Here is a 14,410-nt window from a genome sequence, read left to right as displayed (position 1 = left end):
GTCAGAGAAACAGAGTGTCAGAGAAACAGAGTGTCAGAGAAACAGAGATTCATAGTAACATGTAAACCAGGTATTTACGGTACTCATCTACTCACTTGCCCAGAAGGGTCTTAAGCTCAGCAACGACGGGCTCCAGCGAGTACTTCTCGGGCATGGCGTTCCCATCAGGACGGCCCAGGTGGCTCATCAACACGACGGACTTGGCCCCGTGGTCGAGACAGTACTGGATGCTGGGAACTGCTGCCTTGATCCTGAAAGGAGGAGAGTCCAGACAAACCATCTTTAGGTTTTAAACACCACAAAGAACATGAGTTTGCCTTCATTGTATTAAGAGGAAATGCTCATTTCACCTCTGGTTGTTGGTGATGTGCTTGTCCTTCATGGGAACGTTGAAGTCGACTCTGAAAAAGAAAGGTTTTTTGTCAAAAAGCTGAAAGCCTGAAGGAGACGGACATTAGAAGTGTGAAGTGTTGGCTCCATTGTGGGTTTTACAACTGTTTGTTCATTTGGTGTTGATCTGGAAAGAACACCAGTGAGAACAAGAGTGGTTTAACTTAGCGGCAAACAAAAACAAACGTCTTAAGTTTGAGAAGCAAAATGTTCAGAGATTCTGAAACTGTGTTCAATCAAATATACACTTTTCTGTAACTTTGTGTTTGAACGTCACCTTCTGAGGAAGAGTTCTTACATTTTGGCCTCTAAATGCCTCTACGTTCATTGGCTGGCTGTTAGCGGTTTGTCAGAGACTTAAGAGCTGAAAAGGTTGGAGACCAGCTGGTGACTCAAAATTGTGGGAAAATATGCAAATTTTCAACAACAGTCTGATTTCTGAGTGTTTGTGACAAAGTCGCCAGCGTTTTTCTGCACATGGCTGACGAACATGTAAACCTGGCTGGTTGCATTATTTCATCGCCCACCGCTGCGCTCTGTGTGTCCACATGTTCATAATTTATTCTACAGTATTGCACATTTTGAAATAGACCTGGACAGATTTTCTATCAAAGGAGTGGCTTCAGAACATAACTAATGATCTTAAAACGGGTTTGAAACGCTTGTGACCGAACCCAACACGGTTCAAGACCCCTGTAACAATTCTTACTGCATTTTATCATTTTTAGAATAAAATTCAAATTGCACAATTGTTCTGAACATACTAAAAATTCAAGTGACAAGACTGCAAGCCTTTGCAACTCAAATTAGGTCAATGAACCATGTGAATGCTGTAGGACACTTTGTATGGAACACCGAAGTGCTCAAAATTAAATAAATATATAAAACATTATGAAATCGAAAAAGTTTGAATTTTTATTCTTTTATTTCATAAGTGTGTTTTTCATGATGGCTTATTTATTTCATTATGACTCATTTCAGCAGAATGACTTCAGCTGCCGATCAACATCAGCGGGTTGGACCAGCACACCCACTGGCTGATCCTTCACATCCATTAGTTTTCACTGGTACAGCTAGCGTTAATCTCGTTAAATTCAAAGAACTAAAACAGCGAGTCCTCTTCTGAGAACATAGTCCTCTCAATCTGATCTGCTCAAGTTACCTGAGCTGAACAAAGTTCATGCAGCTCTGCCATCCTTCATGACTCTTGACCTAGCAAGTTGCTGCTAGCTGCTATGCTAGCTGTACCAGTGAAAACTAATGGATGGGAAGGATCAGCCAGTGGGTGTGCTGGTCCAACCCACTGACGTTGATTGACAGCTGAAGTCATTCTGCTGAAAAGATAAGCTATCCTGAAAATCACAATTATGAAATAAAATAATAAAAATGTTCATAATAATGAGCTTAGCTACTTATTTCATAATGCTTTATTTTTTATTTAATTTTGAGCATAACTTTGAAGACTCCCTTGCAAATGCTGTTCACCAACAGTTGCATATCAGTGCAAAACATATTTTAGCAGATAAATGTGATGCGTTTACAGCTGGAAACAGCAGAACAGTGACGATGGGTTATTAGTTACTATTAATAAGAATCTGTTTTACATCTGCTTTAAAAGGGGAGCGGTAATGCAGCAAGTAGTCTATAAAAAAGGACTTCATCGACAGTAACACTACAGGTTTCTGTAATACGTGATGCAAAGTTCAGAACACATGATCAGCCATCTCACGCTCGGCTTCGGCTGCTATTATAGCCGAATGTCCACAGGCTTTTCTAAAAGTCAAAGTCAGCAAATGTCAGGAGCAACAGGCGGATCCCAAATCACAACATTCATCCGTCAAGCGTAAAATTTAGGAGGACAAAACTGCCTGGAATCAAGCTCCATTCAGTGCAGACATTTAAGGGTCAAATCATCTCGTTTTAAAATTGTTCTGAGTTGTTCAATAAAAAAGTAAAAACTGGTATCCATCCCTAACAAATATATACAAGTCTGGTTGAAATAAAACCCTCAAATGTCATTATGCTTCAGTTTAATTAGACAGAAATACTTCTTAAACGTCTACATTGCCAATAAAAGCTTGAACTTTCACTGATGCGCTGAAGATATTCTTCACGTTCATGAAGAGGTTTAATTAGAAGCCTCTGGAGAAAATCACACATGAGTAGTGTCTCGACGCTCTGCCTGCCTTCTTGTTCCAGTCTGACTCAGCCTTCCTGTACTTCATAAAACCACAAAATGTGGCAGGCTGCAACAGGCCCCGGCTTTGAAATGAAGCAACACGTTGTCCGAGTCTCCGCGCCGCTCACCGTTAGGCCTCGCCAACTCAAATTCAATTAACAGGAGGAGCATTTTGACCTTTTAACACCGAGCAAAGCTCGTCCTGATATGTCTGGCAGACCAACACGGACCTCTGACATTTCCACACACGGTGTCGGTTTCCAGTGCTCTTCTAAAGACAGACAGCCTGGTGGAAACAGAGCAATGGGGGGAAATGAATGAAACTACTCAAGTTTGTTTAGGTTGTGCTCTGACATTCAGAAAGTCCAGTTGGAGATGGTTTTCTTTAATTACAGAAAAAAGTGAATGAAGTGCCCCACCTTTAAGAAGCATCTTTTGTTCATCTGTTTGATGTTTTTAACCATTCACACTCAACCAGCTGCATCTCATTGCACAGACACAAGCACTCACGTTAGATGCAAACAAAGACAAGTATATTTATTTGGAGCAAGCAGAAACTGGGTTTACATCTCACTGGAAGCAGCTCTCGTCAGATCTTTGATTTCATCTACATCAGTTTTCATGAATTTCTAAATTCAGCTTTGAATTTTGTTTGTTGGGCACTTGCAGTGATCGTGCTCCTCTTTACAGGGACGTTTCAGTCTGACTCCAGCTGCATCCTCATCCATGCAGCATCTCTTCACAGGCACGTAACACGGATGGAAACGTGACAACTTCACTTCCTGTCCTCTCCTCACCGCTTCGAAACGACCAAGACGCATACAACCATATATATATTTTTTTAAGTATTCGCCTTCAAACTGAAAACGGTTTGCTAATAAGTGAAATATCCCGTGGGTGTAACTGGCTAGCCGGAGCCAAACGTTAGCGTTAGTTCGACCAGAAACTACCGCAGGTGACACCCACCTCATAATGACCCGCTTCCCGTTGACGTCCACCTTGTCCAGGGTGAGTTTATTAGACAGAGACATGCTGCTTGGTTCGGTTGGTGCTGTCGTGGACCTGTCCTGACTGGGTTTCCTCGAACGTTAGAGCTAGGACCGAATGTCAGCAGTGACCTTAGCGAACTAGCGCAGAGCTGAGAGATAGCTTGAGGGCGGGGCACAGTGCTGCCACAGCTTCTGATTGGCTAAGCCGAGTAGAAAACTCTCCCGTCTGATTGGACCACATTCCTGCTCGTCTTCTGACGCAATTGTTTCGTGAAGTTCGTCAAAAAAAAAAAAAGCGGAAACGGATATGAATGAATTTGAAAAGTTGCCAAAAAGTGCACGAAGTGCTGTTTTTGCTTGTTTATAGATATGTGACTGCACTTTATGCACTTTTGCACTTTATAGATATAGACTGGTGTCGCACCAGTCTGAAGATGCGATCCACTATATCTCAGGGTATTAGATTGTGGAATGATCTGGAGGTTGATATTAAAAATGCCAAAACTATGTACATATTCAAGATGATAAAAAATTGTTTTTAAAAAAAATATTAAGTATAATGTGAGTTCATAAAAATTGTTTACAGTTGATCTTATATTTTAGCTAAGTTTTTTTTTAATTATTAATTCATCTTGCCTTTGTATAGTAATTTTGTTTGGAATATATTTTGGGGACAAGGGGCAGATATAAGAACTCATTCTTCTTCTGCTGCCTTTCATTTTATTTCTGTGATTGTATATCTTTTTTCTTTTCTTTAAATTGTATTATATTTGTTGTTTGGATGAAATGAAATGAATAAATAAAACATACATACATACATACATATGTTACAGCAAAACATATTAGAACAGCCTCAATCGAAGGCCATTAAGCATAGAAGTCCGTTCACATTTTTGTACTTGTGCAATGAGGGTGAACAAGTGCTAAAAAAGCTTAAGACTGAGCTGACCTGTTGTGAATGCAGAGATGAACACGTTTTTATTAAAATGTTCATTGTCTTGACTTCACAAAGACGGACTTTGAACCCAAGCTGTCTGGGTTCTAGGTGAAAGCTTGCTTTAATGCTCCCACCCCAGGTGTTCCACACCCACTCGCTCCAGTTCGACTCATATCCGTGTCAAACCATATTAGAGGCTGTAAAGTGTAAGGTTGGACCGGAGCAGCCTAAACCTCTACTGAAGGAACCAGACTCAATACCGTGATCATCAATGGAATCTGAAAGTCTGGTGAACTACCAAGCTGAACAGCGATGTATTGGAACAAATGAAAGCTTTATAATGTACAAACAGCAGAAGGCATCAAAACATTGTATCTTGTGAGCTGCTGAAAAGCTGAGCAGCTCATTTTTAACAAGATGTGCTGAACTTCTCTTTAAGGTAAATGCGATGCAGCATTTTTGCTTGTTCAGATTTTTTTTTCCCAACAAATTTTATGCCAACTATGCATCTACAAAATGTTTTTGCTTAATACTATGAGTTTACAAACTCACACATTTAAAGCAATAATAAATCTTTTACAAAGAAACTCTTAGTAGGAAATGGTTTTATACTAAATGTTGGCAAACTTGCATACTGCACATTATAAATGTGTTTATAAAATGTGCTTAATTTGTAGGGAATCAACCCCCTCACTAGCAGATGTCTATCATATTTAGGCATTTGCTTCTTTTTTTTTTACATTTCAACTTTATTAATTCAAATTTTGAGTACAATATTTATAGCACAGCAAGATATTCCTGGTTCTAAATTATATACTGTACTGCAGTTATCCCATTAAACTTTTATATGCAGCATGTTTTTGATCCAACAATCCCCAGTATTTATCAAAAACAAACAAGTCAATAGAATCACAATTTATTTGAACAACGGATGTTTGAATAAACACAGTAATTCACTGACTGAACACACTGTTATTCATCTGTACAATCAGAAGGTTTCAGGCTCTTTACTCCTCAGCCTCCCTCCACGGTTTGGGTTGGAGCTTGTTGACTGGAGAAAGACCCCAGGTAATGCCAGATTGAGTAATCACCTGCACAAACACAAGAACATAACTTTTACAGCAACACAAAAATGTGTTCATCAGCCTTTAAAGACCAATACTCAAGTTAATATTGAAAAATTAAGCCAACAGAACGCTCAGTTTCCTCTTAATCTTGCAGCTACAAGATCAGAACGAAAAGTCAAATATAATTAAAATATTTAATATTTCCAAAAGATCTGAGCAAGTACAACTTAAATGCCATAAATAATAAATACATTTTTCATATTTATATATATATTTTTCACACAACAATGTTGCTCCTGATTTGCAGTATGAGAAACAAAGACAGCTTCAGCTGCCCTCTTGTGGTTCTTGTTAACAGCTGAGCTTCTGTCACTCAAGTGAAGTTTGTGTTGTCACGTATGCAATGAAAAACGTGACCACGTGACAAATTCAGTATGATAAAGAAAATTAACTGCACCTTTTGATTTGTAGAAAACTCAAATTTGTTCTGACTAATTCAGCTTTCTCCACATTTTTTTTCCTGCTCCCTCTGAAACCCTGCATCACGTCATACTCTTGAAAAAGCCTAAAGTGTTTTTGACTTACATAGCTCCAGATGGAGGTGCAGAAGACCACTCCGCTGATCAAAATGCCAGAGCCGTATTTGGCGTGGAATTCCCGTAGGTTAGATGATTCATGCCTCACCTGTCCCACCTGCCGCACCGCCTGCCCTGTAAAACAGAAAGAACGTCATGCAGTGACAACTTTACTCCAAAATTTACATTTTATGACTAAAAGCGGAACCTTTCAGGTCATGTTTTTAGGTCAAGATCAAATTCTAAACATTTTATAAAACTGAAAATAGCTCATATTGTGAGACAGGGATCATTCAAGCTGCAATATTAAAACTAAAGAGAAACTCTGGTGTTGGCAAAGAGTTGTAATTATTGATAGTATCTAGAACTGACACAATTAGCTAATTATTTACATAATCAACAACTATTATGACAAATATTTATACAGATATCTGTATATAGTCAAGTCAACTTTATTTATAGAGCACATTTAAAATAGAAGCTGTTACCAAAGTGCTAACATCAATAACATCAATGAGAGTAAAATTATTGTAAAATTAATGGGGGGAAAAATCACACACAATAATGACAATATAATATTAGGGTTAGGTTATTATTATTATTAATTAATATTAGGGTTATCAATTTATTCTGGTTTATACTTTTATATCACAATAGACAAAAAAACATTTAAATATGCCACTTTAGAACAAAGATAACCATTATTTCAACATCTGCAAGTAGAAAACATATATTTAGAGCCTTAGAAATTTTGGTAGATTTCAAATACTGTAAAACTTAACATTCACATTTTAGTCGAGTCACTTTTAAAATTACAAAATGACCGTTTTCTGATAAAAGCAAAACAGCAGAATATATTAAAGCTTGTTCTTTAAGTCAAATTTTATTCTGTCACCCAAGAATTTAACAGGGGAAGCTTAACCAAAACAAAACCTAGCAAACTACAAATGAGTTGTAACTTGGATCAGCAGCCAAAACTACATATCAAATCTACTTTTTTTCCAACTTTTGATTTACTTGTAGTATTTAGTTTACTTGTATCTTAACACTTTCGCTAAGGAAATTAACATTCTGGCTAATCGAGGTTGTTCAAAGATAAACACTGGTCAGTCAGTATACACAGTATAGGCACACTATTTTAACAAGTGTACCTATAAGACACCTACAATACTATGCTTCATATTTCCCCCGAAAGAAAATGCTGGACATGCAGGTACAAAAAAAAAAAAAAAAAGACTTTAAACCTAAAACGTTTGTTTTGGACGTGCTAATGCTAAATAGCTAACAGCTCGTTGAACGTGGTGAACGACCAAAAAGGCCATCGGAGCTTCAGCCGACTAAAACCGGACTGGTGCCTGGGCTATTAATGTACAAAATCCAATTAAAATCAGCATATTTACCACTGAGGATAGCAGCAGCTTTTGCGAACCGATACATGTTGGCTTGCTCAGTGTCTTCTGATACCCTTGAAGAACGGAAGTACAATATGGCCGCCGACAAGGTAGATATAAACCGGAAGCTGTGTTGCATTCGCGTTGCGTCGTTAAATAGGAGACAACCCTAAACAGGAGACAAATAAACAGGAGAAAAATAGCTTCTGGAAAACTAAAAATAGATATATGCTGGTTGCAATACTATTGCTAGTTATATAAAATATTTATATAGATAATTATTCTGAAAGACACAAAGACTGCAAGGATCGACTCACTGTACCTTTAATGCGGCATTAGTTGGCGTTTACCATGAGCATGCGCAGAAAGTCTAACCTAACATCTGGCGAATAAATGAGTAAAGCAAACAAAAAAAAAACCACATACACTATTATAAATAATATATAGAACATTACAAAAACACAATAAATAATACTATATCATAGCTGTTGTTATTTACTCTATAAATACCTCAACAACATTACATGTTTTCACCGTGTCAGGATGGCCGAGTGGTCTAAGGCGCCAGACTCAAGGATCATCTCCTTCCGTAGAAACGGGACTTCTGGTCTCCGAATGGAGGCGTGGGTTCGAATCCCACTTCTGACACATCCTTTTTTTTTTATTCTTCTTTACATGTGACAACTTAAATATGAATCTAAAATAATAATACAATTTAATGCACTGAAAAAAGCACAGTAAAATCTTGTTTAAAATCTACTTAAAGATAAAATGGCTTGCAGTCTACAAAAGCTTCATCTTTAACATTACAATTTTTTATTAAAAGCTCTGTACAGTACTAATAAAGCTTTTATTCAAATAGAGATGTACAAGTTTTCATTTTGTAGCTTTCTTTATTAAATCAAAATGTCATTTGAGGACCATAACAGTACGGCATACGGGATATTTTGCACAGAAATACAAAAAAATATATCTTTATTTCATTACAAGTTTTAATGACGACTAAAAAAAAATGACCACCTTTTTCCATCTAACTTGATAAGGCAGTTATTTCTGACAATCTGAGCTTAAAATGCTGTGATCCAGATGGGTCAGTGAAGGAGCTCCATATTCGTTTAACGTCGTTTACTCGTTTATAAAAAATGGTCAACGTGGTTATTCAGTCTAGACGGAGCTCAGCTGAGAGGGAATTTGGACTCGCAGGTTAAACGTGTAAACAAAGCATGAAGCAAATGGTTAAAAAGATCAATGAGTAATCGTTAGGTTGTCGTGGTTTAAAGGCACTTTAGTCGTGACGAGCGCTTTGAAGTGAAGCAACTTTTAGTACTTTAAAACTTTTATTGTGTTTAAAACCAAGCTTCCAACAACCACCACTAAAGTTTTTTTTTTAACCAAACGTAAACCACTGAGCAGTTTAAAACACTGACTTTAAAAAAAACACTAAATACCTTTAAAAAAGACTAACAAGCCGAGCTAACGCGTCGCCAAGCACAGAAACACCTGGATCATCAGTATATACGGAATTACAACAACAACAAAAAAAGGTCAGGAAAAATAATCTAAAATATGAAAGATGCAAATATGTCAAGATGCGTTCTTATTTATTAATGAGAATCAGAATTATTACATTTTTATATTAACATTTCTCATCAAGACTAAACATTTCTGAATGTAATGGACACAAATGACAGATTACAAAAGAAAAAAACTCAGCTCTTCTAAATAGCAATGGCTTTAATTTATGACGACTAACAACGGCTTTTATAGTTTTATTTCTTTCCTGTTAAAGAACGTTTTATTTCACTGGGTCTTTCTGCTTCAGACCGTTGTAGCTGCACATCCAGCTAAAAGTTTCTCAGGGCTTGAATAAATCTACAGATTTGTCTCCGACACATTAGCCGTTAGCTGTTAGCACGTCTGAAACACAAACCCTGTGTAATCACACGACGGGATCAGTTTGATAAAACACCTACAATAATATTTCTAGACTAAACGTCACATTTAGCTGCTAACGACCCTCAGGAGAGACAAACAAAGATACAGTTGATGTAAAACGCAGCATTGGTCCAAAATTACAAGAATGTAAGAAGGTTTTCTGCGAGGAGGCTGAAGGAACGAACATCAAGGCATCTTTTGTGTTTCCCCTCCTCGTCACGTTCCACGCTCTAGTCCGTCTTCTTGTCTTTCCCCTCGTCGTCGTCGGTGTATTCCGTCGGCTCCTCTCCCGGCTTCAGAAGCTTGCCGATGTAGTCGTACTTCACTGGAACACAGAATCACAGCACGTGGAATTAAACCGCAGCCTTTCAATTTATCTTCTATTAAAACGTCACCGTTTCTGGGCCGTTGTTTTTAAATCGAGCAGGAATTGTGCGAATGTTTACGAAGCATTTCTACTGCGATCCGTTTTTCGGTGCAATTCTCGTCTCGCGGTTTTCAAGACAGTTCAACAATCATATTTCAAAACGTTCAGCTCTTTCAGGACAATCCTGATGTGACTTTTGGTATTGATGCAACTTTAGCTTTTTGAAATATTTAGCCTTTTCAGCCATTTTTGTTTGTCTCATAAAATTTATTGAGCTCATTTTACATCCTTCAGATCTTTAGATCTGTTCACAACCTTTTACTGCTCCTTTCACATTTTGTTCTGCTTCAGCTTCTTGTGCAAATTTAAACATGTTTTCAGCTACTTTCAGCTGTTTTGTGCTCCTTTCAGATTATTTCTGCCATCTACAACATTTTTGTGCTTCGTCTAACTTCTTTTTGCTAATTTCAGCTTCTTTTGCTTCTTTTAGCTTATTTATGCAACTTTCTGCTATTTCAGCTACTATTTAGCAGTTTTAAGCTCATTTTAACTTTTTCAGCTAAGTCCACATTTTTTTGCACCAATTTAAACTTTTTTCAGCCTAATTCAGCAAAAATGTGCTCTCTCCACTTCCTTCTGGTAATTTAAGCTACTTTCTGTCTTTTAGCTACTTTTCAGCTGTTTTTTTGTTGTTGTTGATCATTTCAGCTTTTTTCTTATAATTTCCACTTTTTGTTCTCATTTCTGCTTCTTTCAGCCTAATTGGGCAAACATGTCCTTTCTGCTTTCTACTACTAATTTAAGCTTGTTCTACCTTTTTGGCATTTTATTTGCAAATTTCGGCTGTTTTCAGATAAATTCGAGTTTTTCATGGTAATTTCTGCTACTTTCAGCATCATTAACTTCTTAATGCAAATTTCAGCTGTTATGCTCCTTTCAGCTTTTTCTGCTAATTCAGCTACTATTTAGCTGTTTTTATGCTAAGTTTAACTTTTTCAGCTCATTCCACATTTTTTTTAGCTCATTTCAGCTCTTTCCGCTTCCTTCTAGTAGTTTAACCTTCTTTCTGCCTTTCAGCTACTTTTCAGTCATTCTTTTTTGCTAATTTCAGTCTTTTTTTTTTTAGCTACTTTACTAATTTTTGTGCTCATTTCAGCAAATATGTGCTCTTTCTGCTTTCTTCTGCTAATTTTGGGTTGTTCTTCCATTTCGGCAAGATTTAGCTAATTTCAGCAGTTTTTCTGCAATAAGCATTCACACTACATTTTCACAGGAAAGGCAATTTCTCTAGTTTGTATTAGGTTTATATATATTTTGTTACAAGAAATAATCAATAGTTTTGTGTGTAATGTCAAATACTTTTTTTTGTTTACAATTTTGTACCTTTAACCCAAATTTAATCAACATTTGAGAGAAATTAGAACCAACAAGAAAACCACTAAAGCTGATTGTTGCGAGTGTTTTTGAAAATTTTACTTAAACTATTTAAATTAATTAAGAGTATTGTGCAGATGTGCATCCAACGCCCACTGGTCCTTCAGCCGAAGCGTTATTTTTTAACTTCAGCTGTTTCTTTCCACCCAGTTCTAGCCCAGAACTTTTCAGAGGACAGTTTTTTTCTTCGTAAAGCCGTAACAGGGGCGTAAAAAACCTTTACAGAGGTGTAAAACTCAAATGTTCCTCACTGGTGAACTGAGTCTCCCACTCCGTCAGGCTCTCCTGATGCATGGCGTTGAGGTCCGACAGGTCGTCGTATTCGTCTTTCAGAGCATCTTTCTCCAGGCAGAAGGTCGCCAGACCCCGGGACGCGTCTCTGCCTGCGAACACTCCGTACGGTCCCTCTGTGAGAACAGGAAACAGACGAGGACACGCGTTCAGGAGTTTTAAAAACAAAAAAACAGATCTGATCAGAAAAAGGTTCTCTGGTTTGGAAAAACATAACCTGCTTCTTTTAACGCAACATGCGTATCCCTCCACCTCTGAAAATAGTCCCTATGAAACGCTTGCTAACAATTTAGGAACTCCTTACAAAAACCAACTAAATATTCAACCCCCCCCCCCCCTTTTTTAAAAAAGATTTATATCTTCCAAAGAAACTACTAAGATAATAAGTCACTGAATAATTTAAAATATTTTGACTCTACCTGAGAAGCCCCAACCTGCAAGATGGCCGCCACAGTGAAGTGTGTTCCTGTAAAGTGCCCTGAGACAACTTTGTTGTGATTTGACGCTATATAAATAAACTGAATTGAAAAAGTCGCCTTCGCCAACAGTCCGTTTCACAGATATTAAGGTAATATTTGGCGTGGTGGTAGCTGTGAGTCATCCCTAACACATACTCAGAGCACTGACAGATGGAGAGCCCAGAACATTATTTTTAGTTTTAACTAAAACGGTTACAACTTAAAATGATTTGCATGAAAGGCAGTGGGTGATATGAATTCCTTCAGTGTGCTTTATGTTTTTCCTAAACCGCCTTTTTTAATGACTAATGTAAATTTGAAGGGTTTATAAAGTTTTACTCCTAAAACAGTGTTTGTGGTTAAAACTGGGCGTTATATACCGAAAGAGTTACCTTGGGAACCAGAACTGAAGTCCAAAAATAAAAACATTTGCTCAAATGGGAATAAGAGAACTCGGTCTGTTTTAAAGAAATACAAAACTGTTAAGTTTGTAATTGGCGTTATTTTAATTTAACCAAACTGGTTTCACAAGAAGCAATAAATGCTTGCATAAAGATAAAGCACATATAATTACAGGAAATTGTTGTTAAATAATTATTTTCAGGCACAACAGTGGTCTAAGGCAACGTTTGTGACCTCGAACACAGGATATCAGACTTTGGACCCGGTCTTGTGGAACACACAGTCGACTGTGAGTAATCATGTCAGTCAGAGGTCACAATCTGGGACAAGATAAAAACGGCAAAGTGCAACTCCGTGTCTGACTGCAGGAATGCTGAACCGGTTTGACACCAAATCAAGTGAAGGATCTTTATAAGAAGCTGCTAAGAAGAAATAAAAACTGTCCATTTGCAGTTCTATTGTCACTTTTTATGTGTATTGTCCTAGAAATGTGCTCTACTTGGACTTTATTGATAACATATGAACTTTCAACACTCATTACTCATTATTATACCCATAAATGTAAATACTTGCAGTCACTTTTTGACACTGTCCCTTTGTTTCTACCGCCTGCACAATGCTGCTGGAATTGTAATTTCCCTTAAAAAATCTTAACAATAATGTCTAAACGATTACGTTTTTATAAACGGCAACAAAAAATTATTTTATTGGGAGAAATAGTTCATTAGTAATTAGTTGCTTTAGATATTTTTACTACAATAATTAGTCTATATTAACTGACATCAAATGTCACAAATTTTTTGTCTTGTTAAATCTCTCAAATACAGAAAATTATGTTATTGTCTTCACTCTATTAAAGTAGGTGTATTTTTAAAGAGCACGATTCATTGCAGATATTTTTGTTTCTTATTGAATGTGCTGGTTATTAGTTACTTAAATAATAAGCATAGTTTTTAAAACTCGAAATAATATTTGAGATAAGTTATATTATTATAATAAACCATCCAGTTTATACTAGTCATCATTAAGCCTTTGACAATTTTTTAAAATTTGCATATCTAAAAATATTGAGCTTTAAAGTTAACTTTAAAATGTTGACTTCAGAATTGTTAGAATATCCATAAAGTCTGTTATTTAGTTTGGGGTAAACAAATACAGATGGTTGACGCTGTACCGCTTTTCGCGCACTTTTAAATGGCAGCGATAGTCAAGTCTGTTTTTAACGACAGCTCATCTTCATTTGTAGACGATCTTTGGCTTCAAGGCTGCTACGGCCCCTCCGCTGTGAAAAATAGGACCCCAACTAGGAAACAAAAGGGGTGTGGCGCCAAATTCCAGCAGCAAAAAGTTGACCAAAGGGTTAAAAGATAAAAATAAAATAAAAACCATCGCACATTTATGGTTGTAGGTGACCTCAGTTTATACAACATAAATATTTCAACCTTACTCACGTCTTGCTTTTGTTATAAAACAGCTGCTAAGAGCTGAAAGTTTAGCATTGTGAGATTAACTACCTGGACCGTAGAACTTCCTGCCCCTGGTCACGTCGAACACTTTTCCGTTGACAGCCATGAGAATCCGCGAGTCCTGCAATCCATCGTAGGGCTTCAACTCTGCCAAGGTAAAATCTCTCTTTTTCAATTTAGGAAGAGGTTTTTCCACCTCGCCGAGATCCGGCGGCTTGTCCCCGCGGAAGATTTTGTAGAGCAGGAACAAACAGAGGCTGAGCAGCGTGAGGTTCAGCGGAGAAGTGAAGATCTCCTGAAAAATTCCTCCGTTAGTTACTTCGCTTCCCTCCTCCTCGGCCATGTTGTTTCTTTCTCCTACACAGACAAGACTGTGTGCATGTTGTTGATGAGAGGAATGGGTAAAAAAATCCTTCTATGCCCGGACCAATCATCTATCAGCATTTTTGTCACGTGGTAAAACTTTAAGCCAATCAAATTAAGTATCTGGAAAACTAGGCTTCAACTGGGCCCACTCGTTTTTAGTAAA

At 37.3% G+C, this 14,410-nt stretch overlaps 3 protein-coding genes and 1 non-coding gene across 4 annotated transcripts in view; 1 reads left to right on the top strand and 3 right to left on the bottom strand.

Moving 5' to 3' along the window:
* pgk1 (phosphoglycerate kinase 1) overlaps window positions 1–3,731 on the bottom strand; it is a 16,852-nt gene extending 13,121 nt beyond the window's left edge. The window contains exons 1-3 of the mRNA XM_037687841.1: window positions 3,536–3,731; window positions 351–401; window positions 96–251 (exon numbers count right to left, since the gene is read on the bottom strand). Of these exons, the coding sequence (XP_037543769.1) occupies window positions 96–251; window positions 351–401; window positions 3,536–3,600 (272 nt within the window). The 5' untranslated portion in view covers window positions 3,601–3,731. The remainder of the gene's footprint in view (window positions 1–95; window positions 252–350; window positions 402–3,535) is intronic.
* A 1,664-nt stretch (window positions 3,732–5,395) lies between these two features.
* On the bottom strand, window positions 5,396–7,652 carry LOC119420465 (cytochrome c oxidase subunit 7B, mitochondrial). The gene is made up of 3 exons (XM_037687863.1): window positions 7,538–7,652; window positions 6,148–6,272; window positions 5,396–5,586 (listed from the first exon to the last, which is right to left on the bottom strand). Exons 1-3 carry the CDS (start codon window positions 7,572–7,574, stop codon window positions 5,503–5,505), a joined length of 246 nt encoding a protein of 81 aa, XP_037543791.1. The 5' UTR covers window positions 7,575–7,652; the 3' UTR covers window positions 5,396–5,502.
* A 413-nt stretch (window positions 7,653–8,065) lies between these two features.
* On the top strand, window positions 8,066–8,176 carry trnal-caa. The gene is made up of 2 exons: window positions 8,066–8,103; window positions 8,131–8,176. It is a non-coding gene; the product is annotated as a tRNA-Leu (tRNA).
* Window positions 8,177–9,112: 936 nt separating this feature from the next.
* pgrmc1 (progesterone receptor membrane component 1) lies at window positions 9,113–14,254 on the bottom strand. The gene is made up of 3 exons (XM_037687287.1): window positions 13,930–14,254; window positions 11,516–11,671; window positions 9,113–9,788 (listed from the first exon to the last, which is right to left on the bottom strand). Exons 1-3 carry the CDS (start codon window positions 14,222–14,224, stop codon window positions 9,694–9,696), a joined length of 546 nt encoding a protein of 181 aa, XP_037543215.1. The 5' UTR covers window positions 14,225–14,254; the 3' UTR covers window positions 9,113–9,693.
* Window positions 14,255–14,410: the final 156 nt, after the last annotated feature.

This window comes from Nematolebias whitei, chromosome 14 (assembly GCF_014905685.2).
Source record: "Nematolebias whitei isolate Nwh7 chromosome 14, NemWhi1, whole genome shotgun sequence".
Classification (NCBI taxonomy): domain Eukaryota; kingdom Metazoa; phylum Chordata; class Actinopteri; order Cyprinodontiformes; family Rivulidae; genus Nematolebias; species Nematolebias whitei.
This window is presented reverse-complemented; position numbering and strand designations above follow the sequence as displayed.